Consider the following 25,753-nt stretch of genomic DNA (forward strand, 5'->3'; position numbering starts at 1 on the left):
TGGTGGGCGTGAGGGGGGCGTTAGTCTTTCTCCAATCACTTTCTACTATTAAAAAAGGCAATAACCCTTTCAATTTCTAATCAAATGAGCGCTTTTGAAGTTTCCACGACAACGCTTTCAATAAAGACCTTATATGCCCCAAGGGAATAACTTACAACCCTTGCCCTGAGGGCTGGGGGTTGTCATCCTCACAGACCTAATTTCCAGAACTTTCTACTACGTTGAACACAAAGGCTATTTGAAAATTTTGATTGGATGTGTTTGGCGGAATGGTGGGCGTTAGTTACCGTCCAATCACTTTCGACTATTAAAAAGGGCACTAGCCCTCTCAATTTCCAATTGAATGAGCCCCTTTTGAATTTTTACCTTAGAGTCTCTATCATTAAAAACCTTATATGCCCCCAGGGCATAACTTACAACCTTTGCCCTGGGGACTCTGGGGGGGGGGGGTTGTCCTTCTGACCGACAAAATGTCCAGAAATTTAAACTACGTTGAACAAACAGGATGTCACTAAAATTTGATTGAATGTGTTTGGGGAAATGGAGGGCGTAAGACTGGGGGTTAATTACTCTCCACTCACTTTCGACTATTAAAAAGGGCAATTTCAATTTCCAATCAAATGAGCCCCCTTTGAAATTTCTACAACAACTTTCTATATAAACCTTACATTCCTCCAGGGCATAACTTACAACTCTTGCACTGAAAGCTCTGATGGGGTTATCATCCTAAAAGACCTAATTTCCAGAACTTTCGACTACGTTGAACAAAATAGATGTGTCAAAATTGTGATTGGATGTGTTGGAGAAAATCGTGGACGTGAGAGGGGGGTTAGTTGCCCTTCAATCACTTTTAACTATTAAAAGGGCAATAGCCCTTTCAATTTTCAATTGAATGAGCCCTTTTGGATGTTTTTACAACATCAATTTCAATAAAAATCTTACATGGTCCCAGGGCATAACTTAAAACCCTTGCCCTGAGGATTGTGGGGGGGGAATGGGTTGTCATCCTTAAAGACCTAATTTCCAAAACTTTCAACTGCGTTGAACAAAATGGCTATCTACAAATTTGAATTGAAGGTGTTGGGGGAAACGGGGGGCGGGAGCGGGGGGTGAGTGGCCCTCAAATCAATTTCGACTATTAAAAACGGCACTAGCCCTTTGAATTTCAAATCGAATGATTCCTTTTTCAAGTTTCTACGACAAATATTTCAATAAAAACCTTATATGCCCCTAGGGCATAACTTATAACCCTGGCCCTGAAGACTGTGGAAGGAGTGTCCTGCTCAAAGGTATAATTTCCTAAACTTTAAACTGCGTGGAACAAAATGATTATCTAAAAATTTTGATTGGATATGTTTGGGGAAATGGTGGACGTGGAAGGGGTGTTAGTAGTCTTCCAATCACTTTAGACTATTAAAAAGGACACTAGCCATTTCAATTTCCAATCGAATGAGCCCTTTTTAAAGTTTCTACGACGCCACGTTCAGTAAAAACTTTATATGCCCCCAGGGCATAGCTTACAACCCTTGCCCTGAGGGCTGTGGGGGTTTGTCCTCCTCAAAAACGTAATTTCTATCTGGAAATCTATAACACTGAACAAAATGGCAATCTAAAAATTTTGATTGGATGTGTTTGAGGAAAAGCTGGGCGAGAGAGGGGGGCTAGTTGCCCTCAAATCACTTTCGACTATTAAAAAGGGCACCAGACCTTTGAATTTCCAATCGAATGAGCCCTTTTTCAAGTTTCTACGACAAAGATTTCAAAAAACTTATATGCCCCCAGGGCATAACTTATAACCCTTGCTCTGAAGACTGTGAGGAGAGTGTCCTGCTCAAAGGTATAATTTCCTAAACTTTAACTGCGTGGAACGAAATGGCTATTTCAAAATTTTGATTGGATGTGTTGGGGGAAAAGGTGGGGGTGGAAGGGGTGTTAGTTGCCTTCCAATTACTTTCGAATATTAAAAAGGGCACAAGCCATTTCAATTTCTAATGGAATGAGCCCTTTTTGAAGTTTTTACGACAACACTTTCTATATAAACCTTATATGCCCCCTGGGCATAGCTTACAACCCTTGTCCTGAGGGCTATGAGAGGGTTGTCATCCTCGAAGACCTAATTTCTAAAACTTTCAACTACATTGAACAAAATGGCTATCTAAAAATTTTGATATCTAGTTATGTAAACCTTTTTTAAGGCTTTTGATTGGTTTTAATATTTATATCGTGGCTTTCCTTGTTGTGATAAGAAATATGTTTCCGACATAGTAACTGCTCGTATAGTTTCACCAGTAGGGGGCTTTATTGAGAGTTTTAGAGTCCTACCACCAATAGAAACTTCAAAAACAGTGGCTTGAGTTGAATCCCCAAAATTAATCCCAACTAAAGCAGTCCTTGTCTGACCACGCGGAAGAGAGCTTACCACTGGAAAGTCGCAAATGGTCATACCAACAGGAAGAATCTAGAAAATAGTGTTTTGTAGAACCAAAGGCAGAGGTAAAATAAAAAGGAGAACCGGAATGGGTGAAACAAGTCAGTATATGGTGAATAATGGGTCAATTGAGAGTTGTAGTACTCCCAAAATCGATAGATACGTACGAAAAAATTATTTGAGCTTGAATCCCACACTCAATTTCAATTAAAGCATAATGGACTGTTTTATAAACACAGAGGAAGAATGTCTGACCAAGCAGAAGACAGCTTATCACACAAAATTTTAGAAAATAAAAGAAAAAAGAAATAACAAAAAAAGCCTAGAACGCAAGATTTACACAAGAAAAGAACAAAATTTGTGACGTTTTCATTTAATTTTTTCATTTTTTGCTAACTGAACCCAACTTAGGCCATAGAATCATACCCGATTCCATAGCTTAAATTTGTAATTTTCTTGAATCTTTGCTGGATTATTTTAAATATTGAAAATTTTAGAGCAGTACCCATATTTTCGTCGGTATTGCCACAATGAACCGTGAAAATAAACACGCTTAAAACACCTTACATCCAAAAAATTCACACAAGAACAATCTATTCATCCCCAAAGCCAAATATATCCTTTTAAACTGTATGATACCCTCTGTTCATTCTTTTCTGTATTTTTTTTTTTTTAAATTTCGCACTTGTTACTACCAAAACTCCTCAAATGCAAATAGAGATCTATTTCATTAAAATTGAACTCCCACGTTTCTCTGATTTTTCAAAGTTATTTTCTGTTACACAAGTTTCTACATCTTAACAACATTAAATTTTCACAGTCCTTGGTACTTCAACTAATAGCCTTGAGACATAGTTCGTCCGTGCGGAAGAACTGCGTTAACGGACGAATTTTAAGTGGAACTATATGAACTATTATTACGAGCGTCAACCTAAGAGTAAGACACAGGGCAGGGCCCTTGCATGGGCTAAAACCTTTGAAATGTGGGTATCGTAATCGGCATCAAAAAAATTAAACTTTCATACAAAAAACACTCAGTTCAACACTTTCATCCGTCGCTATTGATCAGTATACGATAAAACAATTTGCTACTAATGGGCTACTACAATAAGGCAATCTATAACGGACTACAAGCAAAAAAAACACTCTCCCTTTCAATTGCAACTATTTATACAGGAAAACAATGGGCTGCTATTCCAGCTGTCGCAAGTGCTCAATATAGCATTCGAATCGCTTCTTTTCATAAGCTCCTTTTATCTGTTCAAGGCAAGCTGATCAGTTTAGTTTTGTCCATCTGACGTTTTTAGACTTTTTTAATTTAATATTGGTTGAATTTTATTTGAAACTTAATTTTAACAAGGGAAATGGTGCGCCAAGATATCCGTTCAGAACGAAGCCTTATATTATAAAAAGAGTAGTACCATCTGATTCCCCATTAAATACTCTTTTCAAATATAATGGTCACTAGTCGGACAATAGGCCCATTCCCCTTATTGGGCTAACTATAACCCTAGCCTATATACAAATTACAAAAAAAATACCATAATTATAAAATTCGTACTTTATAATATGAAGAAGATTTTTATTAATCAAATTTAGTATCACCTATCCACAAAACTGGCACAAATCACTATCAATAAAAAAAAAGGTTTATTTCGAAATGTGTGTTTTATTTGTCATACCCACAAAAAGCAAACAATCACCATAGAAACAAAGATTACTAAAAAGAAATAATGAATGCAGGTTGGCCGTTTAATAAATAGATATTTCAATGGTGGGTATCTTAGTAATTTTGGATGTTGTAACGTTATAATAGAGAAAACGTTTCAAACGTATTTTGTTTTCTCCAAGAAACAAATGACGGTCTGGTCTTTAGACTGCGTAAAGGGCGTTTAGTCCAACTTATATTTATAGCAATTTATGTTTGTTTTCAGTTTGACTACCCCATTCATTGTAATTTGACAAGTTTTTGACAAGTTTTACAAGTTTAAACTTAATACACTTAGTTGTTCCTGATATTTAGCAAATATGCCCCTTTGAGAAGCCAGATGTACAAGCATCGGTCGAATTAGTCCAGCATCTCTCTCAGCTTTCCCTGGCAGTTTCAATTTAATACCCTTACCTGCTTCTGAGTTATCAAATGTAATCTATTTTGACAATCATGGCGCAGTTACTGTCTTTTGATTTATTTCACTATCCCCTTCAACTTTCCTTGAAAATTTAAACTACATAAGTAAGGCGTTTCTTAGATATTGCAGATACACCCTTGTGACAGCCCAGATGCATATACTGTCTTGTAGATATTTAATTCAGCATGATCCTCGACTTTCACTGAAAATTTAAAATTAATACCTCTAGCTGCTCCTGAGGTACGGTCAATATGCCATTTTTACATCCTTGGCGCACTTAGTGTCTTGTGATTTAATTCAATATCCCCATCCATATTTCCAAAACAAATCCACTAAATACCCTTAGTCATTCCATAGGTAGGGCATAAGCATTATTTTGATGACCTTGAAGCATATGCTGTCTTTTGATATTTTTTTTCACAGCATCATCTCAATTCCTCATGTCTCAACTGAATACGTTTAGAAGGTCCTAGGGAGCAGATTTGCCCTTTTGATGACCTGGATGAAAATAGCTTCTTCCGATCCAACATTACCTAAATATAAACTCAAAATTTGAACTAAACACCCTTAGCCATTCCTGATATATTACTCGTCCACCTTTTCGACTACTTGATGCATACTCTGTCTTTTGATTTAGTTCAACATCCCCCAGCATTACCTAAGAATTCAACCTGAAATCCTCAGCCATTGCTTGGGTACTGCAAGTAGGCTCTTTTGACAACCAGGATACACATAGTGCCTTTGCTCTAGTTCAAAATCCTTCCTAACTATTTCCTTGAAATTTCAACTTAATAACCTAAGCCGTTCCTGAGATATTGTACTTAAGCATTTTTGACTGCCTGGATACACATAGTACTCACTGCAAAATGTCAAGCAGGATCTGTCATAATGGCACAATTTTCGCCAGCTAAAATTTTAACAAATTAAAACTGCTTTTTAATTTAACATTATAGGTCATTGTCCATATCCAGGCAATTGCTCGATAGTCTTAGAAATTATCGATTTTTCGAAACACAAATATTGCCCTTTGTATAAATCTAGGCAGGTTTGCAGTTTTTTCTGCGAGAGCCTCAGTTTCTTGACATAAAAATATATTTGGTATCTTCCTATATTTTCCATGAAAAACATGAAATTGTGCGATATTTCACGAAACGTGAACGAACTGTTAGATATCTTAAAAAACAATAGAAATGGGTAAAAGCAAAGTTACATACAAGGAAAGATGGTATTTATCCGATATTGAAATGGGCGTCCCATGACACCCAGCATTACTTCTCAATTTTAGTTATAAACGAAATATTTAGAGGAATAAACCCTTTACACACGCACTAAACGAAATATAAGGAAAAACCTAAATTATTGAACTATTTGGAAAAACATGATATTTAACTGAATAAAAATCTTATTCTGAAACCTTTGTCCAAATCCCTGACATTTTGTACATCGGTTTTAAGCCCATCGTTTTTAGCGTTACTAAGACAAGAGTGTATAATCTTTATTCAAAACACTAAATGACGTCCTACTGACTTTACCCCTCTATTGTAAATATTATCCTTCTATTGAAGTTATTCAAATTCACAGGGCTATATATCGCCCCCACCCACCCCTCAATACCAAAGATAAAAAGAAAAGCCAGACTGATTACGATATTCCAAAAATTTAATATTTCCCCTAAAAAAAAACCCTACTTTCCAAACCTTTATGTTTATCCCTATTTTTTACATGCTTTACTTCAACACAACGCTTTGAACGATATCAGCCCAGTAATTGATTGTGCTCGACCAAAACAATAAATTACCTGCTATTAATATTACTCTTCTATTGGAATTACTGCCCTTTTATTGTAAACATTGAATAAATAGGAGAGTCCAGACCTTGAAGGCGGAAAGCTCCTCCCTCAACCCATTCGTACAAGGCAAAAGAACTTAAAAAGTCAAACTAATTGAAATACTAAGAAAATACATCATCTTCACGAACAGATTTTTTTTTTTTTTAACCTTTGTCCCAATCTCTGGACTCTTTTTTTTTTGCATGCTTGTCATGCAAATAAGTTTATGGGAAATCAAAGTTTATGGGAAAGGTTATTAATGAGTTTATGGGAAATCAGAAAAGTAGTCAGTCGCCTTGCATTGATATAAACGGAAGTTATGTGAGTGATAAAAATGTGGTCGCGACTTATTTTGGCCAGTTTTTTTCTCAGGTTGGCTCGTCTGTTCAAGAGAGTGTAAGGGGGGACATGGAAAATTTTATTAGCGAGAAATTCGTGGACTCTCGTGGAGACACTGTTGAGTTCCAGTTTGAAAAGTGTACAAGTGATGAAGTGATTAAAATAGTGAAAAATATAAAACCGAATTCTGCTGGAATAGATGGCGTGAATCTGAGAACTTTTGAAGCTGTGTTAATATATATACGACCATGTATTCTACATATTAATAATTTATCTATGGAAACGGGGACCTGTCCAGAAGCGTTGAAGCAAGCTAAAGTTATCCTGCTTTACAAAGGGGGTGCCAGGTCAGATGCCGGTAACTGGAGACCAATATCGATACTGCCTTTATTGTCAAAAATTTTGGAAAAAGTGATTCATCGCCGTTTATATGACCATCTCACGAAACATAGCCTACTCAGTGATACCCAATTCGGGTTTCGAAATGGTCATTCCACTAGTCATGCTGCCATTCATCTTGTAGATTTTGTAAATAATGGTTTAGTAAAAGGTGAAATCCCCCAAACAGTATTTTTTGATTTTAGGAAAGCATTTGACACGGTAGATTTTAAAATTTTATTGCATAGATTAGAATGCTTAGGTGTTAAAGGAATTAGTTTGAAGTGGTTTGAAAGTTATTTGTATGGGAGGTCTATTAAAATGATGATTGATGATGCTTTTTCTTCCCCTTATCAAGTGTCGTGTGGTGTGCCACAGGGATCGGTCCTTGGTCCACTTCTGTATCTAGTTTATGTGGATAGCATGAGGTTTATCTTCCAGATTTTTGCATAAAGTCATTCGCTGATGACACTGCAGTTACGTTTTCTGTCGTTGTTTGGATAGTCTTGTGTTGAAAGTGAATTGTGTTCTGAGGAATTTCCATGTTTTTACTAGTTTGAGTTTGTTATCATTTAATGTTACAAAGACTAATTTTATTGTATATTCTAGAGTAGGCAAGCCCAGTTATATTGATGGTAGAATTCTGTTTAATAATAAGCCTGTAGTTCAAGTCCAAGAAATCCGGTACTTAGGTTTTTACATTGATTGTAATTTTTCGTGGAAACGCCACAGTGATGTTGTTGCCACAAAGGTTGCACGTGGCCTTGGAGCGATTTGTCGTTTTAAAAATTTCTTACCTCAGAGAGTTTTATTGCTTTTATACCATGCTTTGATCCACCCATATGCTTTGTATGGCTGTATGTTATGGGCAAGTAATTTTTATGTGAATTTTAAACGTGTTCAGACTCTTCAAAATAGAGCAATGCGTCTTATTGGTGGGTATGTTGAAGGTGTAAATAACACTTCAGCTTGTTTCAACAAGTTGCAAGTGTTGAATGTAGGACAGCTATGAGACTACCAAATAGGAATTTTTGCTTATCAATGTTGGAATGATGTTAGTCCAGAGGTTTTTCATGATTATTTTAATTACAATAGGTCTTTGCACCATTATGAAACTCGTCATGCTAGTGATTTCATTGTTCCGAATAGAAGTGGAACCAGGGCCGGCTTCCAAACTAGATTTTCAGGACTTAATGTGTGGAACTCTATTCCGGAGAGCATTCGGGCGGCTGAGCACCTGGGGTTATTTAAAAATAAATTGAAAAAATATTTGTTAGGTCAAGGTTCATAGTTTTTTTTTCTTTTTTTTCTTTTTTTTCTTTATTATTATTATTATTATTATTATTATTATCTTTATTATTATTATTATTAAATGAATTGATGAGAGATTGATTGATTTTTTGTTGTTGTTGTTTTGTAGTGTTTGTATGTAATTTGTGTGTGTTGATTTTTAGTGTATGTACCCGCCCAGTCGCAAGTGCTTTTTGGTATCTTTCTTGGGGCGGGTATTGGCATATTTGTTAAATGTATTTTGATGTTAAATAAAATGAATTGAACTGAATTGAACTGAATTGCACGATTGTTATCAACGCAAATTTACGCAATCAACACGAGGGTAAACAGATAAACAGCCACAGGTAAATATTAAAATAAAAGCCCCAATGTTACTTTTTCAAACATTATATTTCAACACACAGTATTTCAAACACTAAATAAACACTTTCTTGTGTTTAGCCAGTTTGAACTCAAATTACTTTCGATTACAAAAGAGAACAAAGAGAAAAAAAAAAAACAATACAAAAATACAGCTGCCCCAGCTTATTTTTAGAAATGGCTTGTCTGTTTCCTAAAAATTACACTTTTTGTTGGGAAACAAAGTGCAACGAAATTTTTCCGTTTGAGAAGTGAGCAAAACTACAAACTATAAAAATCGCCGTTCATGTTTTTAGAAGAAATAGTTTAAAATTGTTCCAATGAAATTATCCTATTTCACAGTAAAAAGAAGTAAATTGTGTTATTATAAAAAATTAATACATTTCAATCTATTTGTCATTCATTTCCCCTCAGACAAATATATTTAAGAGCCGAAATTGGTCATAATTGGCTTAATTAGCAATTATAATCCCTTTATTTAAAAGAAAGACCTAATTTTAGTTATTATCCCATACCTGAATATTAAATGATCCGAAGAAGGAATAGAAGAGACATTTGCAGCTTCATACACTCTTCGACAAATAGCGTGGCCATCGACCACAGAAGGTGGAAGAGTAGCTACAGTTTTCGACTCCTGCATACCACGCAGCTTACATACACAAATGAATGAAAAATTAAATAATGATACATAAACCAGCATGACTTTAACAACTAAATGATTATACGTCCTTTTTTCCCTTCTGCCAACGCTTGCCACGGCAACATCTAGAACTGATGGATCGGAGGCCGGTTCGAATAGGCAAGAATACTCAAGGAACAACTCTGTATGATTCTACGAATCAATCCGTGAGGATACATCCTATGAAAGCATTTGATAATTCTTTCAAGCTGCTGTCCAACCAATGTATATAGCCCAATGATTAAACTAGTGCCATTTCGGAAACTCAATGCGATCCGCAAAATATTTAAAAAAATAGAAGCACAGTACCCCTTTCCCCATGGAAACGGTATTAGTAAAACAGATGTTATATTACACCAAACAGCGTGGGCAACTTACAAGAATAGAACCTAGCACTAACGTGAACAGAAATAACTCTCAACGCCATCTTGCATACTGCAACACTTCTTGCGGCATTATTTCTAGCTCCGTAACAATTTTTCTGTCAGGAACTGAGATCATACACTTAGTACCACTCTATTTTTAACAATTAACTAAATTTTTCTTATTATGGTAAAATTCTAGAGAAGCTACTTTTTCCTATCTCGAAAAGAGGGTCGGATATGAAACTTTCAGTAATGAATCCAGGGTCAAAAACATTGTTTGGGAATGTATTACCAATATGCTATGTTAATTCTGTACTGTATTATTTTGACAAATCAACATACTTTAATTTTTACTCTCTGTATTTAGTTTTGAAAATGCAATTCCTATCATTTGAGTAGAATTTTAAGCCATATCCATGAGTTTTTTTTTATTTATTTAGAAAACATCTTTGGAACCTCATAAATTGAGAATAAGCAAAGCTGTGACAATATACTTTTCTTGTGCTTCCTTTAACCCTAGAAAGGTAAGCTTCCCAAAAAGTTACGTAGATGGTAATCTTTCGCAAAAATTACTACTTGCAGAAACATTGACTTTTAAAACTCATCACTTAAGTATATTTTAAAAGTAAGTGGGAATTATCGAAAACAGATCTTCAGATAATATTTTACACAGCACAAAAGGTTACTTTCATTTCTTGGAGTCACATGGTATGCATGACATCGCACGGTGCTCACTACGAAAAGCTTTTTTGCAGTGGGTGCAAAAATTGGTAGTCATTTGGCGAATGCGCACTGGGCAGAGGCTGAAGGTCGTTCTTCTCCTTTCCACAGACGTTCCTTAATGTATTTCACCTGTCATCTTTATTGTTTGACTGATATCGAGTCTGATCGAGTGCTGCAAAGTGGGGGTTTCTAAGCTAATGATCATATGCGGCTGGGTCAACTCTTTGAACAGAACATTTATGAAATCCTTTTGTGAAAGTGATCTTCCACCATATTTGGAGATATTGAGGGATTAGATGACATAATTTTTGATACGCGTTTTGTTGATCAACCCATAAAACATGTACAAGGGCCACCTATTTGTCTTCTAAGCTACTGCCATTGAACTACACATTTTGTCAAATGCGTCTTCACCGCCTTTGGTGTTATTGTAGTGCTCAATGATCTCAGGCTTCTTGGTTGGATATATGGTACTGGTAACCTGTTGGCAAGTTGACAAAAGCAGGACCATTTTTGATAGCTTAGGAGGATATAACACTAGAGTCAGCTCCCAATCGAAACAGAATATTGAGGCTCCTGTGATTCTCCCTTTTCTTACAAGCAGCTCTTCTAGAATTTCTCTCTTGTGTTTTCGTACTGTATCAACTGTAGTCAGTCGATACGGTTCCTTCAGTAGTTCTGCGGCAAACGGAATCGATATAAACCAGTTGTCAGTCGTGACATTTCTATTTGTCAGTGTGAAAAATTTTTGCTGCTCATTTGTTAAATCAGAAAATAGCCAAATTCAGCATTTTCATGTGCTATTTGCTCAGAAAATTGGCTACGAAAATTGTCACCAATGTCAATAAACTGATCTAGCCTCACTGTCCGAAGAAGCCTACTAAAAACCAAGTTTTTATGAAAATATCCCTTTTTCAGAATTAGGTGAAAAAGTTGAGTAGATGTTGAGATTTAGTAAATTTTACAACTCACCCTTAGTATCTCCTCAGCCGGTTCAGATAATAAAACCCTTGTGAAAGCACAAGATCTGGCTAGTCATAATATGAACATATCAGGAAGGTCGCTTCGTGCAATGCATCCGTTTCCATGGCAACCGCGAAAAAGTGTTTTTGCGTCGTAAAATTTACGAAAGCTTACCCTTCTAGGGTTAAGCAGAAGATCTATTTTGCAAGGTTTCGAATTCATAACCCAAAGAATTTTAGAGATCGCTGTCCTGTATAGGGAGAATTTTATACACCTTTTTGTAACACACTTTAGCTTGTGGGTCTATCATTGAAGGTTTTTTTCTTATTTAAAATTTCATCACATTCTCGTTTCAAAATTTTATGCTCAAGAGCGGTTTAAAAGTTAGCAATCTTCTACTTGGATCAATCTCTATTCCATTTAAATCTTAGATTAGCTTTTTCCAAAGAATAATCACCTACGGAACAAGTACTGACAAAACCTATCCTCTCCACACAAATATTGCGCCCCTTTGTCCGCGTCTCCGGGGAAAATTCCATTCCTATGCGAACCTGGTAACTAACTGCCGTAGTTACACAATTCAGTACAACTTAGAATAGATTGGCTTAGAGCAGATAAGTAGTACAGCATTTTGCTCCTGAAGACACTTTTGGAGGGTTTTCTCAATGCTTGTTCCGTAGGTGATTATACTTGGCTTTCATTAATGGTACGAACAGTTACCAGTATTGTGTCAAAGTATTTCCACAACCACTCGGATAACGTCTACCCCATTCCAGCCATATTAACAACAGCTGACAACGGTCCTCAATGACCAGATTCCAGCGTAAGCCAGAACCGGTCCGTTTCCCGCTCAGAGGTAAACGTTTCCACTCATCATCATGGTTTGTGAAAACGTCAGTATCGAAGCGAAACCTAAGCAATCATACTACGGAAATGATCCTGTGAAGTATGATCTTAATGTAAAACAATTTCCTATTTTTGTACATGCAAAAATAGGCAAAATCGGTTGTTACTGTCTTATGAACCTACAATAACTGTTTCATTAGCAATTCCAGCCTAAGAAGTTCTTATAATATACTTCCATTCTTCTAAAATATTAATTATAAGCTTAAAATAGGTTTCGCATTGAGGCTTAATAGGAATAATGCTAAATATGATTTTTTGCCCAAAAAATTGATTCCTTACGAGGGACTAGAGACTTACCAGAATAGAATTGCAAACTAAACAATCGATTATTCTACCTACTGACACATAAATATTGTTAATGAACGCAATATGAATAGTGCTAGTGTCAGGATACCTTAGTAAAAATAGTCTTAATTGCTGGATGTATCTATTAATTTCGAACGCAAAGTGGGGATGACACTAAATTATAGAAAATAATAGGAAAAAATCCACCACGTTTCAATAAATCTTTTATGGCTATGAAGGCGCATCAAGGATTTTTGTTGGGGGAGGGGTACTCCCCCCCCCCCTTGCAGATACGGACTTGAAGGCGATAAGCAGCAAGGAAAGCAAAATCATCCACGTATTTTAGTGTAGATATAAAAACAGATAATTGTTATAATTTGCAAAAACCCGCAGGTAACATCATTCCAACAAGAAAATGACGAAATTACTTTTCCAAAAGTTAGCTGTTTTTATACATCTTTTTTTTAGTATACAGCTATTAATTGAAACTAGCGGTAGACAAAGATTATTTTTGGACGTTCGGCTAGCGACCTTTTACTTAAAAGGCACCAAAAAGGTTATAAAATAAAACTAAGCAATATCTAACTATTTTCTTCCGTCTTTTTTTTGTGGACATGTGATAACCTACCCAATTAAGCAGAAATAATTTAATATGAAATAAAATATCTATAACACAAAATACAAATTGCTAAATTTCGAAATACCACCTTTTTTTTCAAGATAGACTAAAACATCCTTTATGTGAGGCTTGGAAAGGAAATTGAGAAATGACCGTTTTCCTGGCTAAGTACGACAACTGGCCGGATTGATTTTTAGCATAAATATTTCCATTTTTGGGACCGAGGGTCGTACTAATCTATTTGTCGGACCGACCCCTGTCCGTTTTAAATTGTCATGTTTACAATAATTTTTTTCCTGAATTCATGGAAAATAGATAAAAAAGTTTTATGCACTATAAACCATGACTATTTACTAGATTTCAGGAAATTTACTATATCTCCTATCCTACTGAGGGTGGCAACGCTGGTACAGCATTTTGCGTCGAGTCGCACGCGCCGTCACATTAGGTAGCCTTGTTCCTTTGGTGATTCTACTTATCTCTTCATAATTGTAATAACAAACACCACAACTTTGTCATTCTTTTATTTCCACAACCACTCGGATTACATCTACCTCTTCCTGTATTAACTAAAGCTGAGAACGGTCCTCAATAGCCAGACTCCAGCGCAAGCCAAAATCTGGTCCTTTTCCCGCTCAGAAGTTGACGTTTCCACTCATCATCGTGGTTTGTGAAAGCGTCAGTTTCCCAGCGAAACCTAAGTATTCATACTACGGAAATGATCCTGTGAAGTATGATCATAATCAGATACAATTTCCTATTTTTGTATATACAAAAATAGACAAAATCGGTTGTTACTGTCTTATGAACCTACAATAACTGTTTCATTAGCAATTCGAGCCTAAGAAGTTCTTATAATATACTTCCATTCTTCTAAAATATTAATTATAAGCTTAAAATAGGTTTCACATTGAGGCTTAATAGGAATAATGCTAAATATGATTTTTTACTCAAAAATTGATACCTTTGCGAGGGACTAGAGACTTACCAGAATAGAATTGCAAACTAAATAATCGATTATTCTACCTACTGAGACATAAAATTGTTAATGAACGCAATATGAATAGTGCTAGTATCAGGATGCCTTAGTAAAAATAGTCTTAATTGCTGGATGTATCTATTAATTTCCTACGCAAAGTGGGGATGACACTAAATTATAGAAAAGAATAGGAAAAAATCCACCACGTTTCAATTAATCTTTTATGGCTATGAAGGCGCATCAAGGATTTTTGTTTGGGGGAGGGGGGCAAACCGGGTACCCCCCCCCCCTACGGATACGGACTTGAAGGCGATAAGTAGCAAGGAAAGCAAAATCATCCACGTATTTTAGTGTAGATATAAAAACAGATAATTGTTATAATTTGCAAAAACCCGCAGGTAACATCATTCCAACAAGAAAATGACGAAATTACTTTTCCAAAAGTTAGCTGTTTTTATACATCTTTTTTTTAGTATACAGCTATTAATTTAAACTAGCGGTAGACAAAGATTATTTTTGGACGCTCGGCTAGCGACCTTTTACTTAGAAGGCACCAAAAAGATTATAAAATAAAACTAAGCAATATCTAACTATTTTCTTCCGTCTTTTCTTTGTGGACATGTGATAACCTATCCAATTAAGCAGAAACAATTTAATATGAAATGAAATATTTATAACGCAAAATACAAATTGCTAAGTTTCGAAATACCACTTTTTTTTTACAAGATAGACTAAAACATCCTTGATGTGAGGCTTGGAAAGGAAATTGAGAAATGACCGTTTTCCTGGCTAAGGACGACAACTGGCCGGATTGATTTTTAGCATAAATATTTCCATTTTTGGGACCGAGGGTCGTACTAATCTATTTGTCGGACTGACCCCTGTCCGTTTATTTTTGGGAATACCTTGGAAGATAGTAAGTGTTTAAGTAACTTATTGTACTTATCAGAGTATTATTATAATTGTCGATTCTGTGGGACAACTAGTCCCCGTGGCATCAAGGCCGTATCAGGGAGGGGGGGGGAACCCAGTTTGAACCCCCCCCCCCCCGAAATTTTTGACCGACTCGAAAATAAGTCGAAAATTAGTAAAACCTAGGTAAAAATCAGTAAAATTAGTCGAAAACTGAGTCAAAAATTAGTAAAAATCCCCCCCCAAAAGTCAAAAATTAGTAAAACCCCCCCTGAACAAAAATCTTGGATACGGCCCTGCGTGGCATATAAATAAATAAATAAATGCATTTATTACCCATCAATTAAAACAGATGGAGCACAACAAAAGACAAGAAAAAACGCAAAAACACTAATTCTTCTGAAACAAACAAAAAAAAACCAAACACAACAACCAACAGCTTATGCCAACTACTGCTGGAGAATCATAGCCCATGGATGGGACTTAAGTGTCAAATTATATCGAGTAATCTGCGCTAGGATAGCTTCTTCGGGATTCATGATGCCGTACCGATGCGAAACATATCGATTGCTTGTCCATGGTGGTAAACGCAACAAAAACTTTGCATACTTGTAGTACACTGAACACAATTTCAGTCTATCTGTAGCCGTAAATATACGCCAGAAAGGGCTGAGGTACAAATAATGGGGCAAAACCATAGCATTGTACACCCGGGCCAGCAGACGACGGTCAAACTTCCGCTTATTTGCCACAATACGGCTATACGTAAATGAAACCCGCTTCTGAAAATGAGAAAGCAGTAACCGCCGCGTCTCTAGTATTGACCGTCCAATAGGAAGGCCCAGATATACAATGCCACCGGCAGGCCCAACAGTAGAAACACCAAGTGTGATGCTTCGACCAGCATCAGATTTCGAATTAAACAGCAGTACCTCAGACTTGTCGGCATTAAACTGAAGTCCAATCTGAGCATACTCTTGTTGTAGTCGAGTAAAATTATCTTCTAGTCCTTGCAGAAAGCGGCTCAGGTTCAGTACATCGTCCGCATAACCAATCAAAGATAAATCAACACCGCGCAGAATGTAAGTCATAAGTGACTTCGATTGCTGCTTTACGATACTGTTATAAAATGCTGTCGGTGACGAAATGGCACCTTGTCTTACCCCCTTCTTTACCGGGAGAAGGGGATTACCACGCGGAGAAACAGCAACATCATTCAACAGGCTAGTGCACTCACTCGCTGGTAAAGGAAGTTTAAGTTCCGCTTTTAGATTTTCATACATGTCAGCCAGTGGGGCTAGAGAGCAGGGATCAACACCGGCCAAACCCATATCCAGTATAATCTCCTCGTGGAGAAGCGAATCAAACGCGCGCCTTACATCATGAGTGGCTAAAGCGATGCTTTCACCGCGGTCTTCTGCGTCAACTAAAGTGGATACTAAAGCAGAAAGAGCATGGCCGCATCCGAGGCGAGACTGAAAACCGAACTGATGGGCCTGAACTGTACATTTAGTACGAAGCTCCTCAATAATCAGATTTTCAAATATTTTATAAAAAACAGTTGAAACCGTTATTGGGCGAAAAGACGAACAATCGGAAGGAGGTTTATTTTTCTTTGGGATAGGAGTCAGACATCCAATTGAAAAAGAATCGGGCACAATTCCCAAATTAAATATCATTTGGTAAAGGAGGACCGAATGCTCAATAAACATACCCCCACACAACGACAAATGTTGTGCAGAAATCCCGTCATATCCTCTAGACTTTTTTTTCTTCAGTTTCCCAATTGCAGAAATAATCAGACTCTTTGTAATAATCGGTCCCGGACTAGATGCATGCTCAAAGAAATCTTGGAGTCTCGCTTTATAACTATTTTGAAGATGGGGATCCGGAGCAGAAAATTTTTTTATATATATATATATATATATATATATATATATATATATATATATATATATATATATATATATATATATATATATATATATATATATATATATATATATATATATATATATATATATATATATATATATATATATATATATATATATATATATATATATATATATAATAAAAAAAAGTATTAATTAAAAAAAGTTTTTCCACTAAATAAGTTTTTCAAGAAAAGTAAAGAACTCCATTAAACAAAAAATGAGCAAAAATAAAATCAAAAATCAAAGTATTATTATAATTGTCGATTCTGTGGGACAACTAGTCCCCGTGGCATCAAGGCCGTATCCAGGAGGGGGGGGGGGGGGGTTACCCAGTTTGAAACCCCCCCCCCCCCCCGAAATTTTTGACCGACTCGAAAATAAGTCGAAAATTAGTAAAACCTAGGTAAAAATCAGTAAAATTAGTCGAAAACTGAGTCAAAAATTAGTAAAAATCCCCCCCCCCCCCCAAAAAAGTCAAAAAATTAGTAAAACCCCCCTGAACAAAAATCCTGGATACGCTTGATTTATTAAAATTATAGAATTAAAAACATTTATTTTGTTTCAGTAAAGGGCAAATTATGTTCTGGCCTTGGGAAGGCATAGAGGTTTTGAGCCCAACTTCTGTTAATTTCTGCTCGTTTTGAGTTTGACTCGGTTATTTATTCTAATTTCTGTTCGTTTTGAGTTTCATTTATTTATCGATGCTGATTTGTGGTAGTTTCACGCTTTGTAGATTATTTGATTTTATATTTGCTCATTTTTTGTTTAATGGAGTTCTTTACTTTTCTTTGAAAAACTTATTTTGTGGAAAAGGTTTTTTTAATTAATTTATAGTAAAGATTGATGTGGGTATAATGTATTATTTTTTGTTGTTGTTGTTGTTTAGACCAGGGCATTTCGTATCGAAGGAGTTGTCGTGGGAACTTCGAAAAGGGCCCATTCGATTGAAAATAGAAAGGGCTGATGCCCTTTTTGATAGTCGAAAGTGATTGGAGGGCAACTAATTCCCCTCCACTCCCACCCTCCCATTTGCCCATTTTGTATAAAAACTAAATGTTGCCTTTAGATCAAATCAAAATACACTGTGTCAATGCTAATTCCCAATAAGGCATCTCAGCAGTTTCCCAAGAACGGCTGAGGGTATTATGTTCAAACTTTCGGGGCTACTTCTGCTCTTAAAATTTAACCAAATCAAAATAGCGTAAATTTATCCAAGCTATCTAAGAAAGTAACAGATTTATTTGCGAATGGTATCAAATTTTCCATTTCAGGTCAACTAGAGGAGGTCTGAAACTAAATTAAACATCGCTATTTGTGTCCAGATTTTTAAAAGGGCGCATGTTTTTAAAAACTCCTGAAAATTTTTCTCCAGCATACAAATAGCAGACCAAACTATAAATTCTTAAACAAATGATTAGATTTAAAGTATTATTTTCTTTTCCCCTGAAAAGACTATGTCAATATAAAATGAACAGAATTATTAAAAAAAACTTTTCTCACAAAATAAGTTTTTCAAAGAAAAATAAAGAACTCCATTAAACAAAAAATGAGCAAAAAATAAAATAAAATAATCTACCAAGCGTGAAACTACCACAAATCAGCATCGATAAATATATGAACCCCAAAACGAACAGAAATTAAAATAAATAACCGAGTCAAACTAAAAAACGAGCAGAAATTAACATAAGTTGGGTGCAAAACCCCTATGCCTTCCCAAGGCCGGAACAAAATTTGCACTTTACTAAAAAAATACAAATGAATGTGCATTCTCAGTTTAATATATATATATACTGATATTTAGTAATCAAAATGTTAATTTTATTTGATTTATTAAAGTTATTAAAGTAAAAACATTTATATTTTTTCAGTAAAGTGCAAATTTTGTTCTGACCTTGGGAAGGCATAGGGGTTTTTGCGCCCAACGTATGTTAATTTTGAGTTTGAATCGGTTATTTATTGTAATTTCTGTTCGTTTTCGGTTTCATTTATTTATCGATGCTGATTTGGGGTAATTTCTCGCTTGGTAGATTATTTGATTTTATTTTTGCTCATTTTTTGTTTAATGGAGTTCTTTACTTTTCTTGAAAAACTTATTTAGTGGAAAAACTTTTTTTTAATTAATACTTTTTTTTTATTATATATATATATATATATATATATATATATATATATATATATATATATATATATATATATATATATATATATATATATATATATATATATATATATATATATATATATATATATATATATATATATATATATATATATATATATATATATATATATATATATATATATATATATATATATATATATATATATATATATATATATATATATATATATATATATATATATATATATATATATATATATATATATATATATATATATATATATATATATATATATATATATATATATATATATATATATATATATATATATATATATATATATATATATATATATATATATATATATATATATATATATATATATATATATATATATATATATAATAAAAAAAAGTATTAATTAAAAAAAGTTTTTCCACTAAATAAGTTTTTCAAGAAAAGTAAAGAACTCCATTAAACAAAAAATGAGCAAAAATAAAATCAAATAATCTACCAAGCGAGAAATTACCCCAAATCAGCATCGATAAATAAATGAAACCGAAAACGAACAGAAATTACAATAAATAACCGATTCAAACTCAAAATGAGCAAAAATTAACATACGTTGGGCGCAAAACCCCTATGCCTTCCCAAGGTCAGAACAAAATTTGCACTTTACTGAAAAAATATAAATGTTTTTACTTTAATAACTTTAATAAATCAAATAAAATTAACATTTTGATTACTAAATATCAGTATATATATATATTAAACTGAGAATGCACATTCATTTGTATTTTTTAGTAAAGTGCAAATTTTGTTCCGGCCTTGGGAAGGCATAGGGGTTTTGCACCCAACTTATGTTAATTTCTGCTCGTTTTTTAGTTTGACTCGGTTATTTATTTTAATTTCTGTTCGTTTTGGGGTTCATATATTTATCGATGCTGATTTGTGGTAGTTTCACGCTTGGTAGATTATTTTATTTTATTTTTTCTCATTTTTTGTTTAATGGAGTTCTTTACTTTTCTTTGAAAAACTTATTTTGTAGAAAAAGTTTTTTTAATAATTCTGTTCATTTTATATTGACATAGTCTTTTCAGGGAAAAGAAAAAAATACTTTAAATCTAATCGTTTTTTAAAGAATTTATAGTTTGGCATGCTGTTTGTATGCTGGGGAAAATTTTCAGCAATTTTTAACAACATATACCCTTTAAAAAATCTGGACACAAACAGTAGTGTTTAATTCAGTTTCATACCTCCTCTAGTCGACCTGAAATGGACAACTTGATACCAATCGCAAAAAAATCTGTTTACTTTCTTAGATAGCTTGGATAAATTTACGCTATTTTGATTTGGTTAAATTTTAAGAGCAGAAGTAGCCCCGAAAGTTTGAACATAATACCCTCAGCCGTTCTTAGGAAACTGCTGAGATGCCTTATTGGGAATTAGCATTGACACAGTGTATTTTGATTTGATCTAAAGGCAACATTTAGTTTTTATACAAAATGGGCAATTGGGAGGGTGGGAGTGGGAGGGGAATTAGTTGCCCTCCAATCACTTTCGACTATTAAAAAGGGCATCAGCCCTTTCTATTTTCAATCGAATGAGCCCTTTTCGAAGTTCCCACGACAACTCCTTCGATACGAAGTGCCCTGGTCTAAACAACCACAAAAACTAAAAATAATACATTATACCCACATCGATCTTTACTATAAATTAATTAAGAAAAATTTTTCTACAAAATAAGTTTTTCAAAGAAAAGTAAAGAACTCCATTAAACAAAAAATGAGCAAAAATAAAATCAAGTAATCTACCAAGCGTGAAACTACCACAAATCAGCATCGATAAATAAATGAAACCCAAAACGAACAGAAATTAGAATAAATAACCGAGTCAAACTCAAAACGAGCAGAAATTAACAGAAGTTGGGCTCAAAACCTCTATGCCTTCCCAAGGCCAGAACATAATTTGCCCTTTACTGAAACAAAATAAATGTTTTTAATTCTATAATTTTAATAAATCAAATAATATTAAGATTTTGATTACTAAATATCAGTATATGTATATTAAACTGACAATGCACATTCATTTGTATTGTTTTCAGTAAAGTGCAAATTATGTTCTGGCCTTGGGAAGGCATAGAGGTTTTGAGCCCAACTTATGTTAATTTTGGCTAGTTTCGAAAATTTTGATTGATTGTGTCTGGTAAAATGGTGGGCGTGAGAGGGGCGTTAGTCTTTCTCCAATCACTTTCAACTATTAAAAAAGGCACTAGCCCTTTCAATTTCTAATAAAACGAGCCCTTTTGAAGTTTCTACGACAACGCTATCAATAAAAACCTTATACACCCCCAGGGGATAAATTACCATCCTCGTCCTGAGGGCTGGGGGGGGGTTGTCATCCTCACAGACCTAATTTCCAGAACTTTCTACTACGTTGAACAAAAAGGCTATTTGAAAATTTTGATTGGATGTGTTAGTTACCGTTGGCGGAATGGTGGGCGTTAGTTACCGTCCAATCACTTTCAACTATTAAAAAGGGCACTAGCCCTCTCAATTTCCAATTGAATGAGCCCACTTTTGAAGTTTTTACCTTAGAGTCTCTATCATTAAAAACTTATATGCCCCCAGGGCATAACTTACAACCTTCGCCCTGGGGACTCTGGGGGGGGGGGTTGTCATCCTTAAATACATAATTTCCAGAGCTTTCAACTACGTGGAACAAAATGGCTATCTCCAAACTTTGATTGAATGTGTTTGGGGAAATGGAGGGCGTAAGAGTGGGGGTTAATTACTCTCCACTCACTTTCGACTATTACAAAGGGCAATTTCAATTTCCAATCAAATGAGCCCTCTTTGAAATTTCTACAACAATTTTCTATATAAGCCTTATATGCCCCAGGGCATAACTTACAACCCTTGCACTGAAAGCTCTGATGGGGTTATCATCCTAAAAGACCTAATTTCCAGAACTTTCGAATACGTTGAACAAAATGGATATCTAAAATTGTCATTGGATGTGCTTGGGGAAATGGTGGGCGTGAGAGGGGGGTTAGTTGCCCTTCGACTATTAAAAGGGCAATGGCCCTTTCAATTTTCAATTAAATGAGCCCTTTTGGATGTTTTTACATCATCAATTTCAATAAAAACCTTACATGCTCCCAGGGCATAACTTAAAGCCCTTGTCCTGAGGGTTGTGGGGGGGGATGGGTTGTCATCCTTAAAGACCTAATTACAAAAACTTTCAACTGCGTTGAACAAAGTGGCTATCGAAAATTCTGAATTGAATGTGTTCGTGGAAAAGGTGGGCATGAGAAGAGGGTTAGTTGCCCTCAAATCAATTTCGACTTTTACAAAAGGCACTAGACCTTTGAATTTACAATCGAATGAGTCCTTTTTCAATTTTCTACGATAAAGATTTAAATAAAAACCTTATATGCCCCTAGGGCATAACTTATAACCCTGGCCCTGAAGACTGTGGAAGGAGTCTCCTGCTCAAAGGTATAATTTCCTAAACTTTAAACTGCGTGGAACAAAATGATTATCTAAAAATTTTGATTGGATATGTTTGGGGAAATGGTGGGCGTGGAAGGGGTGTTAGTAGTCTTCCAATCACTTTAGACTATTAAAAAGGACACTAGCCATTTCAATTTCCAATCGAATGAGCGCTTTTTAAAGTTTCTACGACGCCAGGTTCAGTAAAAACTTTATATGCCCCCAGGATATAGCTTACAACCCTTGCCCTGAGGGCTGTGGGGGTTTGTCTTCCTCAAAAACATAATTTCTATCTGGAAATCTATAACACTGAACAAAATGGCAATCTAAAAATTTTGATTGGATGTGTTTGAGGAAAAGCTGGGCGAGAGAGGGGGGCTAGTTGCCCTCAAATCACTTTCGACTACTAAAAAGGGCACTAGACATTTGAATTTCCAATCTAATGAGCCCTTTTTCTAGTTTTTACGGCAAAGATTTCAATAAAAACTTAGATGCCTCCAGGGCATAACTTATAACCCTTGCTCGGAAGACTGTGAGGAGACTGTCCTGCTCAATGGTATAATTTCCTGAACTTTAACTGCGTGGAACAAAATGGCTATTTCAAAAATTTGATTGGATGTGTTTGGGGAAAAGGTGGGCGTGGAAGGGGTGTTAGTTGCCTTCCAATTACTTTCGACTATTAAAAAGGGCACAAGCCATTTCACTTTCTAATCGAATGAGCCCTTTTTGAAGTTTCTACGACAAAGCTATCAATATAAACTTTATATGCCCCCAGGGCATAACTTACAATCCTTGTCCTGAGGGCTATGAGAGGGTTGTCATCCTCAAAGACCTAATTTCCAGAACTTTAAACTACGTTGAACAAAATGGCTATCTAAAAATTTTGATATCTAATTATGTAAACCTTTTTTAAGGCTTTTGATTGGTTTTAATATTTATATCGTGGCTTTCCTTGTTGTGATAAGAAATATGTTTCCGACATAGTAACTGCTCTTATAGTTTCACCAATAGGGGGCTTTATTGAGACTTTTAGAATCCTACCACCAATAGAAACTTCAAAAACAGCGGCTTGAGTTGAATCCCCAAAATTAATCCCAACTAAAGCAGTCCTTGTCTGACCACGCGGAAGAGAGCTTACCACAGGAAAGTCGCAAATGGTCATACCAACAGGAAGAATCTAGAAAATAGTGTTTTGTAGAACCAAAGGCAGAGGTAAAATAAAAAGGAGAACCGGAATGGGTGAAACAAGTCAGTATATGGTGAATAATGGGTCAACTGAGAGTTGTAGTACTCCCAAAATCGATAGATACGTACGAAAAAATGATTTGAGCTTGAATCCCTCACTCAATTTCAATTAAAGCATAATGGACTGTTTTATAAACACAGAGGAAGAATGTCTGACCAAGCAGAAGACAGCTTAACACACAAAATTTTAGAAAATAAAAGAAAAAAGAAATAACAAAAAAAGCCTAGAACGCAAGATTTACACAAGAAAAGAACAAAATTTGTGACGTTTTCATTTCATTTTTTCATTTTTTGCTAACTGAACCCAACTTAGGCCAGAGAATCACACCCGAGTCCATAGCTTGAAATTGTGATTTCCATGAATCTTTGTTGGATTATTTTAAATAATGAAAATTTTAGAGTAGTACCATATTTTCGTCGGTATTGCCCCAATGAACGTGAAAATAAATACGCTTAAAACGCTTTACATCCAAAAAATTCAAACAAGAACAATCAGTTCATCCCCAAAGACAACTACATCCCTTTAAACTGTATGATGCTATCTGTTCATTCTTTTCTGTATTTTTTTTTTTTTAATTTCGCACTTGTTACTACCAAAACTCCTCAACTGCAAATAGAGATCTTTTTCATTAAAATTGAACTCCCACGTTTCTCTGATTTTTCAGTTAGGGGGCAGCTGCCCCCTCTCCCCCCCCCCTAGACCTTCAAATTTACATTAGATATGGCTGAAAAAGCAGATGGTTTGAAAAGCAGTTGATAAAAGACCCCCCCCCCTAGACAAGATGCTGCCGACGCCCAGGGTGCTGGTCTTGAGGTTATCAGCCCTATACAGATTAATTTTTGCTATTTTTGAATTTGACTAGGGTATTTATTGTTATTTCTCTGATCCGTTCGAGGCAAGCTGATCAGTTTAGTTTTGTCGATCTGACGTTTTTAGACTTTTTTAATTTAATATTGGTTGAATTTTATTTGAAACTTAATTTTAACAAGGGAAATGGTGCGCCAAGATATCCGTTCAGAACGAAGCCCTATATCATAAAAAGAGTAGTACCATCTGATTCCCCATTAAATACTCTTTCCAAATATAATAGTCACTAGCCGGACAATAGGCCCATTCCCCTTATTGGGCTAACTATAACCCTAGGCTATATACAAATTACAAGAAAATACCATAATTATAAAATTCGTACTTTATAATATGAAGAAGATTTTTATTAATCAAATTCAGTATCACCTATCCACAAAACTGGCACAAATCACTATCAATAAAAAAAAAGGTTTATTTCGAAATGTGTGTTTTATTTGTCATACCCAAAAAAAAAGCAAAAAATCACCATAGTAACAAAGATTACTAAAAAGAAATAATGAATGCAGATTGGCCGTTTAATAAATAGATATTTCAATGGTGGGAATCTTAGTAATGTTGAATGATGTAACGTTATAATAGAGAAAACGTTTCAAATGTATTTTGTTTTCTCCAAGGAACAAATGACGTTCTGGTCTTTAGACTGCGTAAAGGGCGTTAGTCCAACTTATATTTATAGCAATTTAGGTTTGTTTTCAGTTTGACTACCCTATTCATAGTAATTTGACAAGTTTTACAAGTTTAAACTTAATACACTTAGTTGTTCCTGAGATTTTGCAAATATGCCCCTTTGAGAAGCCAGATATACAAGCGTCGGTTGAATTAGTCCAGCATCTCTCTCAACTTTCCCTGGCGGTTTCAATTTAATACCCTTACCTGCATCTGAGTTATCAAATGTAATCT

The 25,753-nt window shown here is 35.0% G+C and overlaps 1 protein-coding gene and 2 non-coding genes across 3 annotated transcripts; all 3 read right to left on the reverse strand.

Annotated features, from left to right (window-relative positions):
- Positions 1–12,231: 12,231 nt before the first annotated feature.
- Positions 12,232–12,441, reverse strand: LOC148943759 (small nucleolar RNA U3). Its single transcript, XR_016143018.1, has one exon. It is a non-coding gene; the product is annotated as a small nucleolar RNA U3 (small nucleolar RNA).
- A 1,388-nt stretch (positions 12,442–13,829) lies between these two features.
- Positions 13,830–14,036, reverse strand: LOC148943760 (small nucleolar RNA U3). The gene has a single exon (XR_016143021.1). It is a non-coding gene; the product is annotated as a small nucleolar RNA U3 (small nucleolar RNA).
- Positions 14,037–15,635: 1,599 nt separating this feature from the next.
- LOC148943761 (uncharacterized) lies at positions 15,636–25,732 on the reverse strand. The gene is made up of 2 exons (XM_089101230.1): positions 25,727–25,732; positions 15,636–16,706 (listed from the first exon to the last, which is right to left on the reverse strand). The coding sequence occupies exons 1-2, from the start codon at positions 25,730–25,732 to the stop codon at positions 15,636–15,638; spliced, it is 1,077 nt and encodes a 358-aa protein (XP_088957356.1).
- Positions 25,733–25,753: the final 21 nt, after the last annotated feature.

The sequence above is a fragment of the Artemia sp. Qi Xiang Cuo genome, chromosome 15 (genome assembly GCF_049724085.1).
Source record: "Artemia sp. Qi Xiang Cuo chromosome 15, ASM4972408v1, whole genome shotgun sequence".
Lineage (NCBI taxonomy): Eukaryota > Metazoa > Arthropoda > Branchiopoda > Anostraca > Artemiidae > Artemia > Artemia sp. Qi Xiang Cuo.